The 23,143-nt window shown below is 43.9% G+C and overlaps 1 protein-coding gene across 1 annotated transcript in view; it reads left to right on the top strand.

Moving 5' to 3' along the window:
* Positions 1–23,143, top strand: part of ubac2 (UBA domain containing 2) — an 83,183-nt gene that overhangs the window by 37,692 nt on the left and 22,348 nt on the right. The window contains exons 5-7 of the mRNA XM_060899540.1: positions 8,881–9,004; positions 9,363–9,410; positions 9,833–10,090. Of these exons, the coding sequence (XP_060755523.1) occupies positions 8,881–9,004; positions 9,363–9,410; positions 9,833–10,090 (430 nt within the window). The remainder of the gene's footprint in view (positions 1–8,880; positions 9,005–9,362; positions 9,411–9,832; positions 10,091–23,143) is intronic.

Below are 23,143 nucleotides of genomic sequence, written 5' to 3'. Positions count from 1 at the left end.
TTTTCTCTCTCTCTCCATGACGTCTCTTTTAAACAAAACTCACTTTTCTGGTTGTTTCCACCATGCGTTGTCATGGCTATTCTGGCTATTTTATTCACTTGATCCCTGCTCACAGGAAATGAGGAAACGTTTGGTTCGTAACGTCTCCTATCTGTCAGAGTTGCAGAAGCAGTTTGTTGATAAGCCATCTTTCTACTACAGAACTCTCATGTTCCTCATTTTGATGTATTTCGCAGTTCAAATTTGCATCACCAGATTGAAGCAATCAGTCCATCAAGCCTGTACCTTCACACCGTATTTCAACCTCAGCCGTTGTTGAACTTGAGCTACTCTTTAACACGCTTTTACCAAGCCACATTGTTTTCCATCAGTGCTGTTAAAAAAAATAACATTACATTTGTTTTTTTGTTAATGTTCCTGTATGTGTGGTTTGTAGGCGTGTTTTGCATCTGAACTTTCACTTCATAGCCGTTTCATAGCTAATAGCGATAGCAGAGGGTTGGACAGAGGGAGAGGAAAAGCCTGTGGTTTTCTCACTTTTTAATAAGCGTACCTGTACAATAATAATAAGGAAGGGAAGCTGGGGTGAACAAAAGACCGAGCGATGTTTATTCACACTTTTTCACCACAGGCATGGTTGTGCATCTGAAAGTGAAGATGATGATTTGAAATAAAGCTACTGTAACATGAAGCTGCAATTAAAATGCCACATGTACAGTACCTGAAAGAGTGGTGAGGTAAAATTATCGGAAGATATTTTCATGAAAAATGTCACGCTTGGTTTAGTTTGCTAACAAATGACAAGCAAAACAGTACCATGTTAACAAACTCCTTAGTGGTGATGTTTTCATTTAATGTTCACAGAAATAATTTATGAAGGAAAAATGATGCCAAGACATGAAACACAAGACTTGATTACCTCCGCCAAGGAGGTTATGTTTTCGGTAGCGTTGGTTTGTTTGTTGGTTTGTCTGTTGGCAACATTACGGAAAAAGTTATGAAAGGATTGCTCTGAAATTTTTTCCAGAGGTGTGACTGGGCACAAGTAACAATCCATTAAATTTTGGCGGTGATCCGGATCACCTTCTGGATCCCGGATTTTTTTGAAGGATTCTTGGCGGAGGTCTGTGCTCTCCGAGTGCTTTTCTAGTTTGTCCTGTTTTTTTTTTTTTTTTTTTTTGAAAATTAGCATACAGTGGTGCTTGAAAGTTTGTGAACCCTTTAGAATTTTCTCTATTTCTGCATAAATATGACCTAAAACATCAGATTTTCACACAAGTCCTAAAAGTAGATAAAGAGAACCCAGTTAAACAAATATGAGACAAAAATATTATACTTGGTCATTTATTTATTGAGGAAAATGATCCAATATTACATATCTGTGAGTGGCAAAAGTATGTGAACCTTTGCTTTCAGTATCTGGTGTGACCCCCTTGTGCAGTAATAACTGCAACTAAACGTTTCCGGTAACCATTGATCAGTCCTGCATACCGGCTTTGAGGAATTTTAGCCCATTCCTCCATACAGAACAGCTTCAACTCTGGGATGTTGGTGGGTTTCCTCACATGAACTGCTCGCTTCAGGTACTTCCACAACATTTCAATTGGATTAAGGTCAGGAGTTTGACTTGGCCATTCCAAAACATTTAACTTCTTTAACCATTCTTTGGTAGAACGACTTGTGTGCTTAGGGTTGTTGTCTTGCTGCATGACCCGCCTTCTCTTGAGATTCAGTTCATGGACAGATGTCCTGACATTTTCCTTTAGAATTCGCTGGTATAATTCAGAATTCATTGTTCCATCAATGATGGCAAGCCGTCCTGGCCCAGATGCAGCAAAACCGGCCCAAACCATGATACTACCACCACCATGTTTCACAGATGGGATAAGGTTCTTGTGCTGGAATGCAGTGTTTTCCTTTCTCCAAGCATAACGCTTCTCATTTAAACCAAAAAGTTCTATTTTGGTCTCATCCATCCACAAAACATTTTTCCAACAGCCTTCTGGCTTGTCCACGTGATCTTTAGCAAACTGCAGACGAGCAGCAATGTTCTTTATGGAGAGCAGTGGCTTTCTCCTTGCAACCCTGCCATGCACATCATTGTTGTTCAGTGTTTTCATGATGGTGGACTCATGAGCATTAACATTAGCCAATGTGAGAGAGGCCTTCAGTTGCTTAGAAGTTACCCTGGGGTCCTTTGTGACCTGGCTGACTATTACACGCCTTGCTCTTGGACTGATCTTTGTTGGTCGACCACTCCTGGGGAGGGTAATAATGGTCTTGAGTTTCCTCCATTTGTACACAATCTGTCTGACTGTGGATTGGTGGAGTCCAAACTCTTTAGAGATGGTTTTGTATCCTTTTCCAGCCTGATGAGCATCAACAATGCTTTTTTCTGAGGTCCTCGGAAATCTCCTTTGTTCATGCCATGGTACACGTCCACGAACATGTGTTGTGAAGATCAGACTTTTTGATAGATCCCTATTCTTTTTAAATAAAACAGGGTGCCCACTCACACCTGATTTCAATCAGTGGGACGACAAACATCTGATTCTAATTTCACCTTCAAATTAATTGCTAATCCTAGAGGTTCACCTACTTTTGCCACTGACATATGTAATATTGGATCATTTTCCTCAATAAATAAATGACCAAGTGTAATAATTTTGTCTCATTTGTTTAACTGGGTTCTCTTTATCTACTTTTAGGACTTTGTGTGAAAATCTGATGTTTTAGGTCATATTTATGCAGAAACACAAATTCTAAAGGGTTCTCAAACTTTCAAGCACCACCGTATCTACCCAAACACAACACTGTACCACTGTGAGCAGATAAATTGTTTGCTCAAGTAACACTTCCTTTCTAGTCATTAGTATTTGACTTGTATACAGTGGGGAAAATAAGTATTTGATACACTGCCGATTTTGCAAGTTTTCCCACTTACAAAGAATGGAGAGGTCTGGAATTTTTATCGGAGGTACACTTCAACTGTGAGAGACAGAATCTAAAAAAAAATCCAGAAAATCACATTATGATTTTTAAAAAATTAATTTGCATTTTATTGCATGAAACAAGTATTTGATCACCTACCAACCAGCAACAATTTTGGCTCTCAGACCTGTTAGTTTTTTCTTTAAGAAGCTCTCCTATTCTCCATTCATTACCTGTATTAATTGCACCTACGTAGTGGATGTTCATTATGTCTAACTATTACAAATATTTTAAGTTCGTTTCTTAGACAAGGATATTTTTTAAGCTTGTTACCTTGTTAACAGTTTCGGCGAGAATCTCCCGCCTTCTTCAGAAACAGTCACCAGATGTCGAGTGGTGACGTGCCTTATCAGCTGATGTTGCGTGCAGGAGGCGTGAACGTCCCGCCCAATTTGACAGGTAGTCCACGCCTCCTGCTGTCAGGTCGCTCCTCCAGGACGGCGCTCCAGGTGTGCGACAGTGCATACGCTCCCTCGTCCCGGTTCATCGTCCTCTGCGCCCGCTTGCGTATCTCCACTGCCTCTAAAATCCAACGCTGGAATCTATTTTCTTCAGCGCGAATGACTCTGGCCTCTTCCCAATTCATTATGTGATTTTGTCGTTTGCAGTGGTCTGAAATGGCTGATTTTAGGTTTTCTTGGTGTGCTTTTTCTTTTTCGGATCTTGTGAGTCTTCTTGTTGTTTCTTTTTCACATTCTAATTGGTGTTCTTTCCTTCGAGTATGGAAGCATCTGCCCGTTTCACCAATATAGACTTTATTACATGAACGGCAAGGGATTTCATAGATGACGTTGCATTTATTGTCCAGTTGTATTTTGTCTTTGGGGTGAACTAGCAGCTGTCGGAGGTTTTTGTATGGTTTGACCGGGGTGTTGATGTGGTATTTCCTCATGGATCGTTGGATGCGTTCTGTGACTCCTTTTATGTACGGTAATGTGACAAAGCCCCGGTTTGTTTTTTCGGTGTTTTTTCTTGTTTGTTTATTTTCTTTTATTTGTGTCTGTAATTTCCCTTTCCGAATTGCCCACGGTGGATATTGGCAGTTTTTTAATGCCTGTTGGATGTGTTGTTCCTCCTCCTGTCTGTCTTTCTCCTCCGTGATGCTCTGTGCTCGGTCGTATAGTGTTCTGATTACTGACATTTTGTGTGCGATGGGATGTTCAGATGTCCAGAGAAGATATTGGTCGGTGTGTGTAGGTTTTCTGTATGTTGTAATTCTAATGTTCCCTTCTTCTGTGTGGTGTATTTTTAAGTCCAAAAAAGCTATTGTCTTGTCCGTTTCCTCTTCGTGTGTGAATTTTATGTTGCCTGTCTTGTCTATGGAGTTTAAATGATCCGTGAGTTGTTGTGTGTGGCCTGTTTTGGTTATTTCAAGAATGTCATCAACGTATCTTTTCCAGAAGACAGGTTTGCAGTCATCCGGTGCTGTTTCTATGGCTCGGGTTTCCAGATCCTCCATAAAAAAAGTTACATAGAGTGGCAGATAGCAGGTCCCCCATTGCAAATCCCTCTTTTTGTCTATAGATTATGCCTCTAAATTGGAAAAATGTGGAAGTGGAAATGAAATGTAATAGTTTTGTTATGTCCTGTACTGTAAGTTTTGTGCGTTTTTTCAGGGTTCTGTCTGCTTTTAACCGGTTTTCTACTATGTTGAGAGTGTTTGTGACCGGTGTTTTTGTAAAGAGGGATATGACGTCATGCGATACAAACATTTCATCCTTTTTTATCTTGATTTCCTTTAATTCTTTTGCCAGTTGTTTTGAGTTTTTGCAGTGGTATTCCGTGAGTCCGAGGAGTGGTTTGATTATGTCTGCCAGCGTCTTGGAAAGGTTGTAAGTAACTGATCCTATACTGTCTACTATGGGTCTTAGTGGTGCTCCGGGTTTATGAATTTTCGGTGTGCCGTATATCCGGGGGGTGATGTTTGCTGTGGGGATGAGGTGGTTGTATGTTTGTTTATCGATTTTGTTGTCATCCAGTAACGGTTTGAGTAATAGCTTTAGTCTTCTTTTCTTTTCCTCCGTCGGGTCTTTTTTTAATACTTCATATGTGTTTGGGTCCGTGAGCATTTCATTCATTTGTTTTTCATATTGATTAGTGTCCATGACAACCGTGGTCCTCCCTTTATCAGCCGGTAATATTGTTATTTTCTTGTTCTTTGTGAGTGTTCTGATGGCTTCCATTTCCTGTTTGGTTATGTTTCTGGGTGGCGGTTTAGCTGAGGTGAGGATGCCTGCTATTTCGTTCCTTAATGCGGCTTTCTGTCCTTGGTCCTGTATCATATTGCACGCTAGTTCCGTGGCTAATACGAATTCTTCATGCGGGATTTTATTTGGTGTGATGGCATAGTTTAGTCCCCGTGAGAGTATAGTGCGTGCTGCTGTTAGTGTGTGTTTAGACAGGTTGCAAATCCATTTTTCGTTTGTTTGCTTGTCCTTGCATTTATTTTGTTTCTTATTGATAAGTCTGTTCAGTTTTTTAATATGGCGTGTTTTTGTTTTTGAAAACTCTTGTTCTTGTATTGCATTCAGATGTTCTTCCATATTTTTTTCCATGTCACTGCTGAATTTGAACCGGCGTTTGAATTCTTGTTTTCTTTGTGCTATTTCTGTGTTTAAATTGTTGATTTTGTTAGTCGTGCATCTGATTCTTTCTCTTACCAGAGTCATTCGCGCTCTTTCGATGGTCCTTTCCGCGTTTCTTGTTGGTATCGGATTTTTTATGTAGAGGCTTGCTGGAATGACGCCTTCGTCTCGGCAGCGGAAATGGTTTCTTTGTCGCGCCAATTTTTTTCCTAGCTTTTCCAGGTAGCGTACCTCTTTGGCACAATCTTCTCCATAACTTATTTTTAATACGTAGTGGATGTTCATTATGTCTAACTATTACAAATATTTTAAGTTCGTTTCTTAGACAAGGATATTTTTTAAGCTTGTTACCTTGTTAACAGTTTCGGCGAGAATCTCCCGCCTTCTTCAGAAACAGTCACCAGATGTCGAGTGGTGACGTGCCTTATCAGCTGATGTTGCGTGCAGGAGGCGTGAACGTCCCGCCCAATTTGACAGGTAGTCCACGCCTCCTGCTGTCAATATCTTCTCTGGACATCTGAACATCCCATCGCACACAAAATGTCAGTAATCAGAACACTATACGACCGAGCACAGAACATCACGGAGGAGAAAGACAGACAGGAGGAGGAACAACACATCCAACAGGCATTAAAAAACTGCCAATATCCACCGTGGGCAATTCGGAAAGGGAAATTACAGACACAAATAAAAGAAATAAACAAACAAGAAAAAACACCGAAAAAACAAACCGGGGCTTTGTCACACTACCGTACATAAAAGGAGTCACAGAACGCATCCAACGATCCATGAGGAAATACCACATCAACACCCCGGTCAAACCATACAAGAACCTCCGACAGCTGCTAGTTCACCCCAAAGACAAAATACAACTGGACAATAAATACAATGTCATCTATGAAATCCCTTGCCGTTCATGTAATAAAGTCTATATTGGTGAAACGGGCAGATGCTTCCATACTCGAAGGAAAGAACACCAATTAGAATGTGAAAAAGAAACAAGAAGACGACTCACAAGATCCGAAAAAGAAAAAGCACACCAAGAAAACCTAAAATCAGCCATTTCAGACCACTGCAAACGACAAAATCACATAATGAATTGGGAAGAGGCCAGAGTCATTCGCGCTGAAGAAAATAGATTCCAGCGTTGGATTTTAGAGGCAGTGGAGATACGCAAGCGGGCGCAGAGGACGATGAACCGGGACGAGGGAGCGTATGCACTGTCGCACACCTGGAGCGCCGTCCTGGAGGAGCGACCTGACAGCAGGAGGCGTGGACTACCTGTCAAATTGGGCGGGACGTTCACGCCTCCTGCACGCAACATCAGCTGATAAGGCACGTCACCACTCGACATCTGGTGACTGTTTCTGAAGAAGGCGGGAGATTCTCGCCGAAACTGTTAACAAGGTAACAAGCTTAAAAAATATCCTTGTCTAAGAAACGAACTTAAAATATTAATTGCACCTGTTTGAACTTGTTACCTGTATAAAAGACACCTGTCCACACACTCAGACTCCAACCTCTCCACTATGGGCAAGACCAAAGAGCTGTCTAAGGACACCAGGAACAAAATTGTGGACCTCCACAAGGCTGGGATGGGCTACAGGACAACAGGCAAACAGCTTGGTGAGAAGGCAACAACTGTTGGCTCAATTATTAGAAAATGGAAGAAACTCAAGATGGCTGTCAATCTCCCTTGGTCTGGGACTCCATGCAAGATCTTGCCTCGTGGGGTATCAATGATCATGAGAAAGGTGAGGGATCAGCCCAGAACTACACGGGAGGACCTAGTCAATGACCTGAAGAGAGCTGGGACCATAGTCTCAAAGATTACCATTAATCACACACTATGCCGTCGTGGATTAAAATCCTGCAGCGCACGCAAGGTCCCCCTGCTCAAGCCAGCACGTGTCCAGGCCCGTCTGAAATTTGCCAATGACCATCTGGATGATCCAGAGGAGGCATGGGAGAAGGTCATGTGGTCAGATGAGACCAAAATAGAGCTTTTTGGTATAAACTCCACTCGCTGTGTTTGGAGGAAAAAGGAGGATGAGTACAATCCCAAGAACACCATCCCAACTGTGAAACATGGGGGTGGAAACATCATACTTTGGGGGTGCTTTTCTGCAAAGGGGACAGGACAACTGCACCGTATTGAGGGGAGGATGGATGGGGCCATGTATCATGAGATTTTGGGCAACAACCTCCTTTCCTCAGTAAGAGCATTGAAGATGGGTCGTGGCTGGGTCTTCCAGCATGACGATAACCCGAAACACACAGCCAGGGCAACTAAGGAGTGACTCCGTAAGAAGCATTTCAAGGTCCTGGAGTGGCCTAGCCAGTCTCCAGACCTGAACCCAATAGAAAATCTTTGGAGGGAGCCAAAACTCCGTGTTGCCCACTGACAGCCCCGAAACCTGAAAGATCTGAAGATCTGTATGGAGGAGTGGGCCAAAATCCCTGCTGCAGTGTGTGCAAACCTGTACAAGAACCACAGGAAACGTCTGACCTCTGTAATTGTAAACAAAGGTTTCTGTACCAAATATTAAGTTTTTCTCTTGTATCAAATACTTTTTTCATGTAATAAAATGCAAATTAATAATTTAAAAATCATACAATGTGATTTTCTGGATTTTTTTTGTTTGTTTGTTTGTTTGTTTGTTTGTTTGTTTTTTAGATTCTCTCTCACAGTTGAAGTGTACCTACGATAAAAATTCCAGACCTCTCCATTCTTTGTAAGTGGGAAAACTTGCAAAATCGGCAGTGTATCAAATACTTATTTTCCCCACTGTAAATCTAACCTTAGGCTAAAAATTATATTCCAGTTGTGGTCGGAAGTTTACATACAGTGACTGTTATCTTGGATATGAATGTCATGGCCATATTTGGGCTTTCAGAAATTTCTTTGAACTGTTCGTTTTCAAAAAAATAAATCACTGGAAAGTGAAAGGGAAAATAAAATGCAACTGGAGTGGTTCAGCCTGTCTCCCAGTTCCTCATTTCCCAATCCGTGAGAGTGTCTCAATATTATACTGTGTAAACAAGTAGCTAATGTTGCTAGCAAGCTGGCATTAGGATAACTACCATGTTGAGTAAACTGGTGGATTATTATTATTATTATTATTATTATTATTATTGTGTGGTTAACCTGTAGCTATGGTCTTTAGCGAACTAGCTAACAAATACGTACGTAGACACACATTGCATTGGCCACAATACTTTGCAGTGTTATTTTGACTGACATCGTTTGTCCATATCTCTCTCTCTCTCTCTCTCTCTCTTTCTCTCTCTCTCTCTCTCTCAGGCTGGGTCCAATCTTTGCCCTCTTTGTGCCTTTCTTCTATTCAATCCCTCGAGTTCAGGTCACTCAGTTCCTGAGCTACGTCTCGATAAGCAACAAGTCTCTCGTGTACCTCGTGGGCCTGCAGGTGAGCTGTGTGATTTTGCTGAAAACACTTGGTATAGGAATGTGTCTACTCATCTAAGATTTGATTTGATACTGATCTTGACCACAGTCACTTCTTACAGTGTGTGCCTCAGGGTAGCTGCCCACACACACTCACTGTTCCATGATGCTTCTGACTACTGAATAATTAAGTAGCTTACTCATTTCATTATTATAATCAACAAATACATAAAGACTCCTTTGTATATGTGTGGGTTTCTTATTTTTTCTTTTTTTTTAAATGCTGTTAATGTATTCCTACTGTGTACATTGATAACAACAGCACATTTGGTTAAGTGATGACATTATTTTTTGCTCACTTGTCTTTCTGTCTATATCAGTTGCTGACTTCTAGCACTTACATGTGGGTTGTGGCCTTTAGTGGCTTGGTAAGTGAAATCATAATTTAATGCTTGGAAACTTCATCTATATTTCACCTACATTTATCACCAAAATCATATGCTGTGTAATCTGCACAAACTTTCACCCCATTTACCGTTAGCATAACTCATTTCTAACCACTAAACATTTCACACCTCGTCCCACCAGCACAGGTCAGACGTAGCCTCAACTTGTTTTATTAATCATCATGTTCGTTTGTTTCAGATGCTCTGGTTTAATTTGGAAGGAAAACTTCTTGTTATACTTGTGCAAAAAACATGTAGTTTTTCTTAAGATGTTAATAGTGAAGAAATCAAGCTGTTGTTGTTGTTGTTGTTGTTGTTGTTGTTTCAAGTTTGAATCCCCTTTATAACTGCCTCCGTGCTACTATTTGTCCTGACAAATCACTGTATGACATTTCTGCGTTCAGGTTTCAGGTGTACTGTACTACAGTAACATGTTGGCTCTCCAGCGGTTCCTTTATGTTCCTCAGTGGCTGGCGCGCTGCAGCTCTCAGCTCCTGGGTCCTGTGTTCTCGGGCACAGAGCCACATGCTGAGGCTCCAGTAGGGATGGGAGCCACGTTGGACATCCAGCGACAGCAGCGCATGGATATGCTAGACCAACAGCTGCTGCTCTCACAGCTGGCCCAGCTCAGGAGAAATGCCCAGCAGCCACCACCCCAGCAGGTATCACCTACATTCCCCAATGTGTTAAATATTGTGGGGGGATTTATAGTGCCTTGCAAAAGTATTCATCACCCTTGGTGTTTGTCCTGTTTTGTCGCATTACAAACTGGAAATTAAAATGGATTTTGGAGGGTTGGCACCATTTGATTTATGCAACATGCCTACAACTTTAAAGGTGCAAATTGTTGTTTTATTGTGACACAAACAATAATTAAGATGAGAAATCAGAAATCTGGAGTGTGCAGAGGTATTCACCCCCTTTCATATGAAACCCCTAAATAAGAGCTGGTCCAACCAATTCACTTCATAAGTCACATAATTAGTTGATTAAGATCCACATGTGTGTGCAGTCAGTGTCACATGATGTCTGTATAAATCAACCTGTTCTGGAAGGACCCTGACTCTGCAACACTACTGAGCAAGCAACATGAAAACCAAGGAGCCTCCAAACAGGTCAGAGACAAAGTTGTGGAGAAGTATAGATCAGGGTTGGGTCATAAAAAATATCCCAAACTTTGAATATCCCACGGAGCACCATTAAATCCATTATAGCAAAATGGAGAGAATATGGCACCACTACAAACCTGACAAGAGAAGGACGCCCACCAAAACTCAGACCGGGCAAGGAGGGTGTTAATCAGAGATACAACAAAGACACCAAAGATAACACTGAAGGAGCTGCAAAGATCCACAGCGGAGATGGGAGTATCTGTCCATAGGACCACTTTAAGCCGTACACTCCACAGAGTGGGGCTTTATGGGAGAGTGGCCAGAAAAAAGCCATTGCTTAAAAAATCACATTTGGAGTTTGCCCAACAGCATGTGAGAGACTCCCCAAATATATGGAAAATGATTCTCTGGTCAAATGAGACAAAAATTGATCTTTTTGGTCATCATGGGAATGCCACATGTGGCACAAACCCAGCACCCTGAGAACACCATTCTTACAGTGAAGCATGGTGGTGGCAGCATCACGCTGTGGGGATATTTTCCATCTGCAGTGACAGGAAAGCTGGTCAGGACTGAAGGAAAGATGGATGGCACTAAATAAAGGGCAATTCTGGAGGAAAACCTGTTTGAGTCAGCCAGAGGTTTGAGACTGGGACGAAGGTTCACGTTCCGGCAGGACAAATGACCCTAAACGTACTGCTAAAGCTACACTGGAGTGGTTTAAAGGGAAATATTTAAAATGTCTTGGAATGGCCTAATCAAAGCCCAGACCTCAATCCAATTGAGAATTTGTGGCTGGCATAACTTGAAGATTGCTGGACACCAACGCAACCCATCTAACTTGAAGGAGTTAGAACAGTTTTGCCTTGAAGAATGGGCAAAAATCCCAGTGGCTAGATGTGTTAAGCTAATAGAGACATACCCCAAGAGACTTGCAGCTGTAATTGTAGCAAAAAGTGGCTCTACAAAGTATTGCCTTTGGGGGGGGGGTTGAATACCCATGCACACTCCAGATTTCTGTTTTTTCATCTTGTTTGTGTCACAATAAAAAAAAAAAAAGTGTGCACCTTTTAAAGTGGTAGGTATGTTGTGTAAATCAAATGGTGCTAACCCTCCAAAGATCCATTTTAATTCCAGCTTGTAATGCAACAAAACAGGACAAACTCCAAGGGGGATGAATACTTTTGCAAGGCACTGTACATCTATCTGGTGGTGTTTTACTAACTAAGACGAAGGTACACTCACTGAGCACTTTATTAGTAACACTTGTACACCTACTCACTCATTCATATACTTATCTAATGAGCTGATCGTGTTGCAGCAGTCCGGTGCATAAAATCATGAAGCCAGCAGCTTCAGGTAATGTTCACATCAAACATCTGAACGAGAGGGAAATGTGATCTCGGTGATTTGAACCTTGGTGCCAGATGGGCTGGTGTGAGTATTTCTATAACTGCTGATGATCTGTGGTTTTCATGCACACCAGGCTCTTACTCTGAATGGTGTAATAAAGAAAAACCATCCAGTGAGTGACAGATCTGTGAATAGAAATGCCATGTTGATGAGAGATCTATGGAGAATGGCAAGACTGGTTCGAGCTGACACACAGACTACAGTGACTCAGATTAGTCACTGTACATTTGTGTTGAGCAGAAAAGCATCTCAAGAACAGAAAGCTGAGGGTGCGGTGAGCACAGGTTCACCAAAACTGGACCGGTGAAGACTGGAAGAACAAACGTACCCTGGTCTGATGAAGCTTGTTTTCTGCTGAGGCACACAGATGGTAGGGCCAGAATTTGGTGCTTATAATATGAATCCATGGACCCAACCTGCCTTGTGTCAACAGTCCAGGCTGGTGGAGGTGGTATAATGGTGTGGGGAAATTTTTTATTTATTTATTTATCCCCCCGGCACACTTTGGGCCTGTTAATACCAATCAGTCATTGCTTGAATGCCACAGTATATTTGAGTATTGTTGCTGACCATGTGCATCACTTCATGGACACATTTTACCATCTTTTACTGGCTACTTCCAGCATGATAATGCACCATGTCGCAAAGTAAAAGTCGTCTCAAACTGGTTTCATGAAGATGACCGTGAGTTCAGCATTCTTCAATGGCCTTCCCAGTCCTATAATCTAAATCCAACAGAACACTTTCAGGACGTGGTAGAACGGGAGCATGAAAGTGCACCTGAAAAATATGCCATGATGAAAACATGTCAACAGAAGCTCAGAGGAATGTTTCCAACATGTAGAATCAATGCCATTAAGAAATGAGGCAAAGGGAGGCCCTACACAGTATTAGTGTAATGTAATGACTTAAGTGCTCTGGTGTAGAGTAGATATGGAGTCTGTGTATCCAGCCAATCACATGGAAGCAGTGCAATGCATAAAATCAGGGAGGTACAGGTCAAGAGCTTCAGTTATTATTTACATCATGTACCACACATGTTGGATGGGCTACAACAGCAGAAGACCACATCGGATTCCACTCCTTTCGGCCAAGAGCAGGACTCTGAGGCTGCAGTGGGCACAGGGTGGATGAAAACTGGGAAAACATCACCTGGTCTTCATCCAGTGGCGTCGTTAGGCCCTATCGCTTGGGGCTATATCGCTTGGAGCTATACCCCGGGTATTTTCGCCCTAAAAAAAAAAGAGATTTAATAGAAAACTGACTGAAACAGATCGGAACTTGTCCGAAGACAGAAGGGGGACATAATTGAGCGCTGCACAGTGCGCATTCAAAATTTTGGTAACCACCAACAAAACAACATTCAGAACTAGTTGGAAGATGACTTTAAAAAAAAAACACCATTGTTTGGATTTTGACTGCGAGCTAGCCTAGTGGTTAACATGTCCGCCTCTTGATTTGGGAGATTGCAAGTTCTGCTTGTGGTCAGGTCATACCAAAGACCATCATAACAAGAAGACAGAGTATATATCCCCCACCCTATATACCAACTATATACCAAGTTTCAAAATATTTTGTCACGTTTTTCAAGTTCTGCTGCAGGAAACCAACCCTACCTCTTTACACTGACCTCAGCAGCTCATGGCATAAGCCCACCAGACCTTTGGGCCAGGTGAGCTAAAAATTAAAATTTCTTACATTTCTTAGTAGCAAAGGGCACATGTACATTACTTAATTAACACGTATACCAACTTTCAAGATCATACCACTCATAGTTTTCAAGTTCTGCTCCAGAAACAAAACGCTGGTTACGAATGTAACCGTGGTTCTATGACTAAGTGGAAGACTGCCAGGGTGGTGCTAAAAGCACTAGTGGAAGGATCTTTGCATCCACGCGTTTCGAGAGTCGCATACAAAAGTTGTCATCTCATGACGTATGACGTGCCTGCCTATATAAGGCAACATCCCACATCATTTGGCCTCAAGATCATTCTCGCACAATCCGAGTGACCAAAGACCCTGGCGGTCTTCCACTTAGTCATAGAACCACGGTTACATTCGTAACCAGCGTTCTATTTCCTTCACTCCAGACCGCCAGGGCGGTGCTAAAAGCACTAGTGGAAGACGAATACCAACCCAGTCACGAGGAATTCAGAAGAGCATCACCACCTTCTGGAAGAACAGCTGCACACAGCAATGGCATGGACGCAACATTTAGCCTGTAGTACCAGGCAAATGTACATGTATTGGACCAAGTTGCAGCAGCACAAATGTCAGAGAGTGGTACACCCCGGAGAGCTGCCCATGATGTTGCCTGAGCACGCGTCGAATGGCAGCGGACAGGAGAGGGCACAGTACATCCCATAGATTCATAGGCATGGGTGATTGCCTCCACAACCCAACGGGAGAGCCGCTGCTTGGACAGAGGCCTTCCTCTTGGAGCGCCACCAAAACATACAAACAATTGGTCTGTTGTACGAAAGGCTGCCGTCCTATCAAAATAAAACCTCAGAGCCCTGACAGGGCACAACTCAGCACGCAAGTCCGTCCTGTCCGCCGGTATAGCAGTCAGCAAAATCGGCTGGTTGCTAAACTGGGGAGATAAGACTTTCGGGAGGAAAGCTGGGTTAGGCCACAATGAAACACTGTCGAACACAGGGCCCCAACGAAGACAAACAGTACTCACTGAGAGGGCATGTAGCTCACTCACACGCCAGGCTGTTGTGATGGCAAGGAGAAAAGCTGTTTTAACAGAGAGCCACTTAATGTCAGCTGCTGCCAGGGGCTCATAAGGAGGCAAGCAAAGGGATTCAAGCACAGTGTTCAGATCTCATGACGGACTCCGCACAAAACGAGGAGGATTAAGACGAACTGCCCCTCTCAAAAAGGCTACCACCAGCCAGTGGGACCCAAGTGAAACACCTCCAACCTCTGAACGGTGGGCTGTTAGTGCTGCAACATACACCTTAAGTGTAGATGCAGCCCTGCCAAGCTCTAAAAGGTGCTGCAGGAAATCTAAAATCTGTGGAACAAAGCAGCTTAGGGGGTCAATGTTGCATTCTGCACACCAATCACAGAACACCTTCCACTTGCCTGCATATAAGCGTCGGGTAGATTCTGCATGTGCGTTCACCACAGTGTTCCTGGTCCCTTCTGAACACTCCAGTAGTAGCCCCGGGGCCCCAAGGGCCACACCCAGAGCTTCAGGCGTTCGGGACATGGGTGTTGAATCCTGCCCTCCATCTGCGTCAGCAAGTCGGGCCTGCTGGGCAGCTGACAAGGGGGTCCCACTAGTAGTGACAGCAGGAGCTGGAACCATGGCCTGGATGGCCAATGAGGAGCTATCAATAGCACATGGTGACCGTGATTGTGCACACGGCAGAGAGTCCTCCACAACAGTGGTAGAGGGGGAAAGGCATAAAGGATGGCCCTCGGCCAGTCGTGGGCCAGAGCATCCTGGCCCAACACTGCCGTTTCTTCTCCCAGGGAAAACCATGTCGGACAATGAGTTGTCTGACTGCTCGCAAACAGGTCCACAGTTGCTCTCCCATAGGTTTTCCAGATCTGTTCCACCGTGTCTGGATGCAGTTTCCAATCCCCTTGAGACACCTTGCCGTGTGACAGAGCATCTGCCACACTGTTTAGGCGTCCAGGTAGATAAGATGCCCTTATGGAAAGGAGGTTGTCCTGAGCCCATACTAGGAGACTGTGAGCCACCTGAAGCGCAGCTACAGACCTTGTGCCCCCCTGATGATTGATATAGAAAACAGTTGCCACATTGTCTGTACGTACCAATACATGTTTGCCCCGCAGCACTTCCTGAAAGTGGTGCAACGTCAGAAACACCGCCATCGACTCCAGTGTGTTGATGTGGGACATGCACCACGGAGCAGGCCAGGTGCCGTTCACACCTTGCCGACGCCAGACTCCACCCCAATCCATGAGGGAAGCATCTGTCCGGATAACCTCCCACCGTCCCGGTGGGGGACCAAGTGGAACTCCACGAGTGAGAAAGTGTGCCTGGGACCAAGGCCTTAGCGTGAGCATGCAACGGCATGTTATTCTCACCCTCATATGCCTGTCTCACACTGGACACAGATGCAGTTGAAGAAGCCATCTCTAAAAAGCCCTTAGCCACAGAAGAACCAGAGGAATGACTACTGAGGCCGCTGTGAGTTTCCCCAACAGCCGAAGGAGAGAAACGTAACGCTGAGTTCCCCCGACACGAAGGTGGTTCACACCAGTGAGAATTGAACTTATTCTGTCTGGTGTGGGACTGGCCAGCATAGTGTTTGAATCCAGGGCAAGGCCGATGAAATGTGTTGCCTGGACTGGGACCAGTTTGCACTTCCTCTGGTTCACCCTGAACCCCAGAGCCGTAATGTGTAGTAGCAACCGGTGAGCATGTTCCCTGGCCTGTTCGGGCAATGCCGCACAAAGAAGCCAGTCGTCCGAGTAAGGGAGCACTCTCATACCCTCCTTCTGAAGGGGTTCTAGTGCTACTTGGACGCATTTTGAGAACACCTTTGGCGCCAGAGAAAGTACAAAGGGGAGAACTCTGAACTGAAAAATCTTTCCCATGAACGAAAAACGAAGGAAGCGCCTGTGGTCCACGGCAATGGGTATGTGAAAATAGGCATCCTCGAGATCTACGGTCACAAACCAGTCCTGGTTTGTGATCACTTGCAGTACATCTGTTGTTCGTAGCATTCGAAAAGGAAGCACCTTCAAGAAACGGTTTAACCTTCTTAAATCTAAAATCGGCCTGAACCCGCCGTCTTTCTTTGGAACGAGAAAATAAACTGAAAAGAAACCCCCTGGGTGAACAATGGGGTCGACCATCTCTATGGCTTCTTTTTGTAGCAACAACTGAACTTCTCTCGACAAGGCTTCTGCCTGTCTTAGATTGGTTATAACTGTCTGCCTCACACCCGAATGCATTGGTGGCCAGCGGCGGAATTGCAGGTGGTACCCTTCTGAAAGGGTGGTGAGTAGCCATTGGCTGGTTGTTATTTCGCACCAACGCGCTAGCTGGCTGCCTGTAAAAACTCCTGCCACTGGCCCTGACTGGTCAGTGGTCCTGTCTACGTTTTTCGGAAGGGATGGGGGGGGCGACGACGGCAGGGAGGACCCGTCTGTCGAAAAGGGCGAAAACTCACGTGTGGCTGAGTGCCACCCTGCCTGGCCGAGGGAGATGGGGGATTGGGGGCCTGCTGCTGGGGTCGATGGGGAGACCTTTGTGCAGCTCTAGGGGCCACATGCCTAAAGCGTGAGGCAGAAGGGTTTGGTGGAGCTCTGAAGGTGGGTGCTATGCCCACATGATGGGAGCGAGACTCTGTAACAGACACACGTCTGTCAAGAGCCTCTTGTGCTGCTGGCCCAAAGACCTGTCCAGGTGCCAGTGGGAGGTGCCTCAGGTTGTTCCTGCATACTTCTGGCAGAGGCGATTGAGCCAGCCACACTTGCCGACGGGCTTGCAGCAAGGTGCCCAAGGTAGTGCCACACTGGTTGGCAATGACACCCATAGCCTGCAGTGCAAGTTTCAGTACCTCAGCCGCCAGTGGGTCTGCCGATGATGTGTTGAGTGTCGAGTGCAGCATAACAAGCATGTGTGCCAGCGAGTTAGACACCCTGCTAAGAAAGGCAGTAGAGTTGTAAGCATGAGAAAGTAGCTCGTCTGTGCGGCAGCACTCAGCGTTAGGGCAACGCACCTGCTCCTGAAGTGCTTCATCGGGAGACACAATGAGCGAAGCAATGCTTGATTCGACTACTGGCATGCTACCCAAGCCAACAGCACCGGGGTCCTGCATCGCCGCAAGCGTGCGAGACATCTGGTCTGGACGGGCAGGTTTTGTAGCAGCCTCCAGGGCAGAGGCCACCACAGAAGTAAAGTCACGACACTGTGGAATTACTGGAGAGGCACGCTGAACACAGCACAGGAACATGTTCTCAGATCCGGTAGGAGGCGCTGAGGTGTCCAACTGCAAACGTGCAAGCAAAGCCTTCAGTGTGGCCTCCACCGAACCCACCACTGAGGCAGACTCCCCAGATCACCCAGAGGTAACATCATTGCCCGAATCACAGGGCTCAACACCTGGCAGGACTTCGCTTGGTGGCTGCGCCAAGGGAGAAGGCTGACTGAAAAAGGTGTCTGAGGCAGCCACAGACATCACTTCCTCTTGGTCAGGTGGCTGAGAACATGAGCCAACGGGCGACAAGGAGGCAGGCGGTGCAGGCTGTTCCTCTACAGTACCTACCTGTGCCCCTGCTGTGGGGGGGGCTTGCAAGCAGAGGCAGCAGACGCCCCACTGTAGATGAGCAGTTCCACTTTACGCTGTAACTCCGAAGACTTAGATTTTTTGCGCTGTTTTGCATGCACTGGTGGTGAAAGCTTACGCTTACGCTGTGTCTGAGAATCCAAGAGCAGAAAACTGCTCGATGCATGTTCCACACCAGCCAACCGCGCCTGTCTAACAGTAAGCAGCATTAACGCACAGGAAGGGCATGGATCAGACATTGCCTCCCTTAGATGTTGCATGCCAAGGCACTCCGTGCAGCGATCATGTGCATCCAGCACCTCCATTAGATTGGGGCAAGTGGAACACCTCACTGAATCCATCTCAGTGTCTACTCACCCGCAAATTTTTTTTTTTTTTTAAGAAAAGAAGCAAGGTGTAGCGCTGCTTGCTAGCCTGGCAACCAAGGCTAGCGAGTTCACAAGCGCAACTTTACCGCTACAGACAACGATTTACTAGCAACCAGAAAACCGATGCTCACGTAAAGTTGTAAGTACACGTTAATGTTATTGGCAACCAATTCGCTAACTCGCTCAACACTGACAAACCTGCCGGCAACCGAGCAGTTTGTGACAAGACCGATATAATAACCGCCCCTGAAAACTTGGCAGCCAAGATTCAGTGACTATTGATGCATAAAACAAGTTACCTTAGCGACCAAACAGCTCGCGTGGAGTCGAGTCCCACTGAAGTCCTCTTCAGTCACGAGCTGCACTGTAGATTGTGGCAGGTATTCCCACAGTTAACACAATTCCAATAGAAAAGATGCGATTCCAACGCGAGAAAAAAGAAGAGGCCAAATGACGTGGGATGTTGCCTTATGTAGGCAGGCACGTCATGAGATGACAACTTTTGTATGCGACTCTCGAAACGCGCGGATGCAAAGATCCTTCCACTAGTGCTTTTAGCACCGCCCTGGCGGTCTGGAGTGAAGGAAATAGAACCTACCCCTAAGACTAACCTGAGCGACTAAGTCTGAAATTGTTTCCATGGGAACATGAAAACTTTAAATTTCTCAAATTTCTTAGCATCAAAAGGCACATCTACATCATCTTGTTAACATGTATACCAAGTTTCAAATCTGTATCATGAATAGTTTTGGATGTATCCTCCGGAAACGAACATTGCTCTTAGAAACGAAGTCAAAATCTATTTATGTAAAAATTTTAAATATTTTTTTTTCAAAAATCCAAAATGGCAAAAGTCATCAGTTCACATGTTGCTTGATGTGTACAGTGGTGCGTGAAAGTTTGTGAACCCTTTAGAATTTTCTCTATTTCTGCATAAATATGACTTAAAACGTAATCAGATTTTCACACAAGTCTTAAAAGTAGATAAAGAGAACCCAGTCAAACAAATGAGACAAAAATATTATACTTGGTCATTTATTTATTGAGAAATGATCCAGTATTATGTAGGTGAGTGGCAAAAGTATGTGAACCTTTGCTTTCAGTATCTGGTGTGACCCCCTTGTGCAGCAATAACTGCAACTAAATGTTTCCAGTAACTGTTGATCAGTCCTGCACACCGGCTTGGAGGAATTTTAGCCCATTCCTCCGTACAGAACAGCTTCAACTCTGGGATGTTGGTGGGTCTCCTCACATGAACTGCTCGCTTCAGGTCCTTCCACATTTCAGTTGGATTAAGGTCAGGACTTTGACTTGGCCATTCCAAAACATTTAACTTCTTTAACCATTCTTTGGTAGAATGACTTGTGTGCTTGGGGTCATTGTCTTGCTGCATGACCCACCTTCTTCTGAGATTCAGTTCATGGACAGATGTCCTGACATTTTCCTTTAGAATTGGCTGGTATAATTCAGAATTCATTGTTCTATCAATGATGGCAAGCCGTCCTGCCCCAGATGCAGCAAAACAGGCCCAAACTATGATACTACCACCACCATGTTTCACAGATGGGATAAGGTTCTTATGCTGGAATGCAGTGTTTTCCTTTCTCCAAACATAACGCTTCTCATTTAAACCAAAAAGTTCTATTTTGGTCTCATCCTTCCACAAAACATTCTTCCAATAGCCTTCTGGCTTGTCCACGTGGTCTTTAGCAAACTGCAGATGAGCAGCAATGTTCTTTTTGGACAGCAGTGGCTTTCTCCTTGCAACCCTGCCATGCACACCATTGTTGTTCAGTGTTCTCCTGATGGTGGACTCATGAACATTAACATTAGCCAATGTGAAAAAGGCCTTCAGTTGCTTAGAAGTTACCCTGGGGTCCTTTGTGACCTCGCCGACTATTACACACCTTGCTCTTGGAGTGATCTTTGTTAGTCGACTCCTGGGGAGGGTAACAATGGTCTTGAATTTCCTCCATTTGTACACAATCTGTCTGACTGTGGATTGGTGGAGTCCAAACTCTTTAGAGATGGTTTTGTAACCTTTTCCAGCCTGTTGAGCATTAACAATGCTTTTTCTGAGGTCCTCAGAAATCTCCTTTGTTCGTGCCATGATACACTTCCATAAACATGTGTTGTGAAGATCAGACTTTGATAGGTCCCTGTTCTTTAAATAAAACAGGGTGCCCACTCACACCTGATTGCCATCCCATTGATTGAAGACATCTGACTCTAATTTCACCTTCAAATTAACTGCTAATCCTAGAGGTTCACATACTTTTGCCACTGACAGATATGTAATATTGGATTATTTTCCTCAATAAATAAATGACCAAGTATTATATTTTTGTCTCACTTGTTTAACTGGATTCTCTTTATCTACTTTTAGGACTTGTGTGAAAATCTGATTGTTTTAGGTCATATTTATGCAGAAATAGAGAAAATTCTGAAGGGTTCACAAACTTTCAAGCACCACTGTATACAAAGTTTCATGAAGATATCTTCAGTAGTTTTAAAGATATGGACCGGAAACGAAAACGTGACCAGACGGATGGAACCCATTTCTATATCCCCTGTCAAACTAGCCCCTCACTTTAACCCGAATTGTATAGGCGGGAGGCTGAGGGCTATGGAAACAGAGATTGGCACCGCCCAACGCGCCATAATGGCCTGGTTAGTACTGGGATTGGAGACTGCCTGTGAAGACTAGGGCATTGTGTGGGAAGGACTTTAGATTGTTGGAGTATTCAAGAAAACTGATGGTAAGTCATCGACCGTGGGGGTGTTGTGTGTGTGGTTTTTTATATAGTAATGGTATAACCTTTCAAATTATGCTAATGCACAAAACCTACTCTGTGTAACCTGGTTAAGTTGAATTTCTAGCGTAGGGTCTGTGTGATTTTTAGTGTGCCAGGCGAGCTCAAAAGTTTGAGTGGTTTAACGAATATCTACAGTGGTGGTTTATTTTCCCCGACTAAGCTTATTTAACAGATCAACAACAATTTGTGCTCATGTAGACACCAACAGTTGCCCTGACATCATTTTAATCATATGTTTTAATGCTACATCTAGCTTACGCAGAACCAGCCAGCCAATCTTACCATAGCCAGCCTTTGGCATATTAGTCACGTATATGGATAAAATAGTGTTTGTTTTGTTTTGCCATGCAATATTAATAAATTCAACATAAATTTGTGTTGTCCAGACACCACAAATGAGCTGCTGCAGTCAACTGAGCCTGGATGCATTGGAGAAAATGGTTGTGTGTGAGAGAGAAACTTGTAAGACACATTTATATGATCATAGTCTTGTGAGATGGGATATCATTTGGGATGTTGTAATGTAATATAATGTAGCTGAGAATTTGTCTTTGTGGTCCTTAAGGAGCACTGTCAGTGAGAAATGATGTATTTTTATTAAACTGATAAATCGTACAAGTGATATTTAATAGTCAATTGGCACATGCCTCAGTTTCCTGAGACAGAAACTGAAGTGAACTGCATACATTTAAAAAGAGCAGTGCAAAAATCAGTAATAAAGATGTCCTAACCTGTTAAATGTGTGTGGGTGATATTTCTTGTAACAGTAGCTATAACCTCACCAAGCTATCGATGCCAATCTCCCTTTAAAAAATACAACCCACAGGAAAACTTGACTTGGCCCCTGATCATTTCAGTAGCTAGAAACGCCCGTCTTCATCTAATCTCCAACTTCCCAATTTCGATGAACCTTTGCCCACTATAGCCTTAACGGAGACCCTACAACAGAGGATTTTCCTTTTCAAAGATCTTTAAAGCTTGTTGAGAAAGCAAGAACCGTTATAAACATTTATTAATGTCTCCTCAAATTCGGTTTTGATTTTTTCCAATTTTCAGACTTATTTTAGATTTTTCTCTATGTTCTGACATTAAAAAATGAGACGTTTGAAAAATTCCAATTATCATCTTAGTTTTTAATAAGTCTCTAAAAATGTCACGTATCTGCATTTTGAACTTTTAAATTATTCGTGTGTTAAACGGTTATTCTAATGAGCAGCACTACTCCTTGTGCTTGGGACTGAAAGTGTGTGTGTGTGTGTGTGAGATTCACTGATGTGCACTGTAGTGAATTTGCGTGCACTGAGGTGCAAAACACACACATGGCACAGAAACACAACAGCTCAACAGGAGTTGTTGCCAATCTTATTGTTTCTCTCTTTTTAACTGTCAGCTAATTCTCAACCACAAGGGAGATTCCTGCGTGACCACAAGTGCACAGAAAGTACATCATATCAGTGAAAACAAATAGTGACACAGATTCTATAATGCACAACTACGCCAGTGAGCTCACATTTACAGCACAGTGTGGACTTTGGTAGTAGTTTCCTGGTAAATTTGCGTAATACGGACACAAGCCTTATAAAAATGAACCCATGAAAAACAACATGGTTTAAAAATCATGGTCCTACTATGGTTGGTATGGTAGTTTGTTCTGCTAATATGAAACTTATGTACTTTTGGTGGAATGAAACACGCATCCCCACAGCCACACTCCAAAATCTGGTGGAG

The sequence above is a fragment of the Neoarius graeffei genome, chromosome 18 (genome assembly GCF_027579695.1).
Source record: "Neoarius graeffei isolate fNeoGra1 chromosome 18, fNeoGra1.pri, whole genome shotgun sequence".
In the NCBI taxonomy this organism is placed as follows: domain Eukaryota; kingdom Metazoa; phylum Chordata; class Actinopteri; order Siluriformes; family Ariidae; genus Neoarius; species Neoarius graeffei.
The sequence above is the reverse complement of the archived record's forward strand: the minus strand, read 5'-3'. Positions and strand labels throughout refer to the sequence as shown.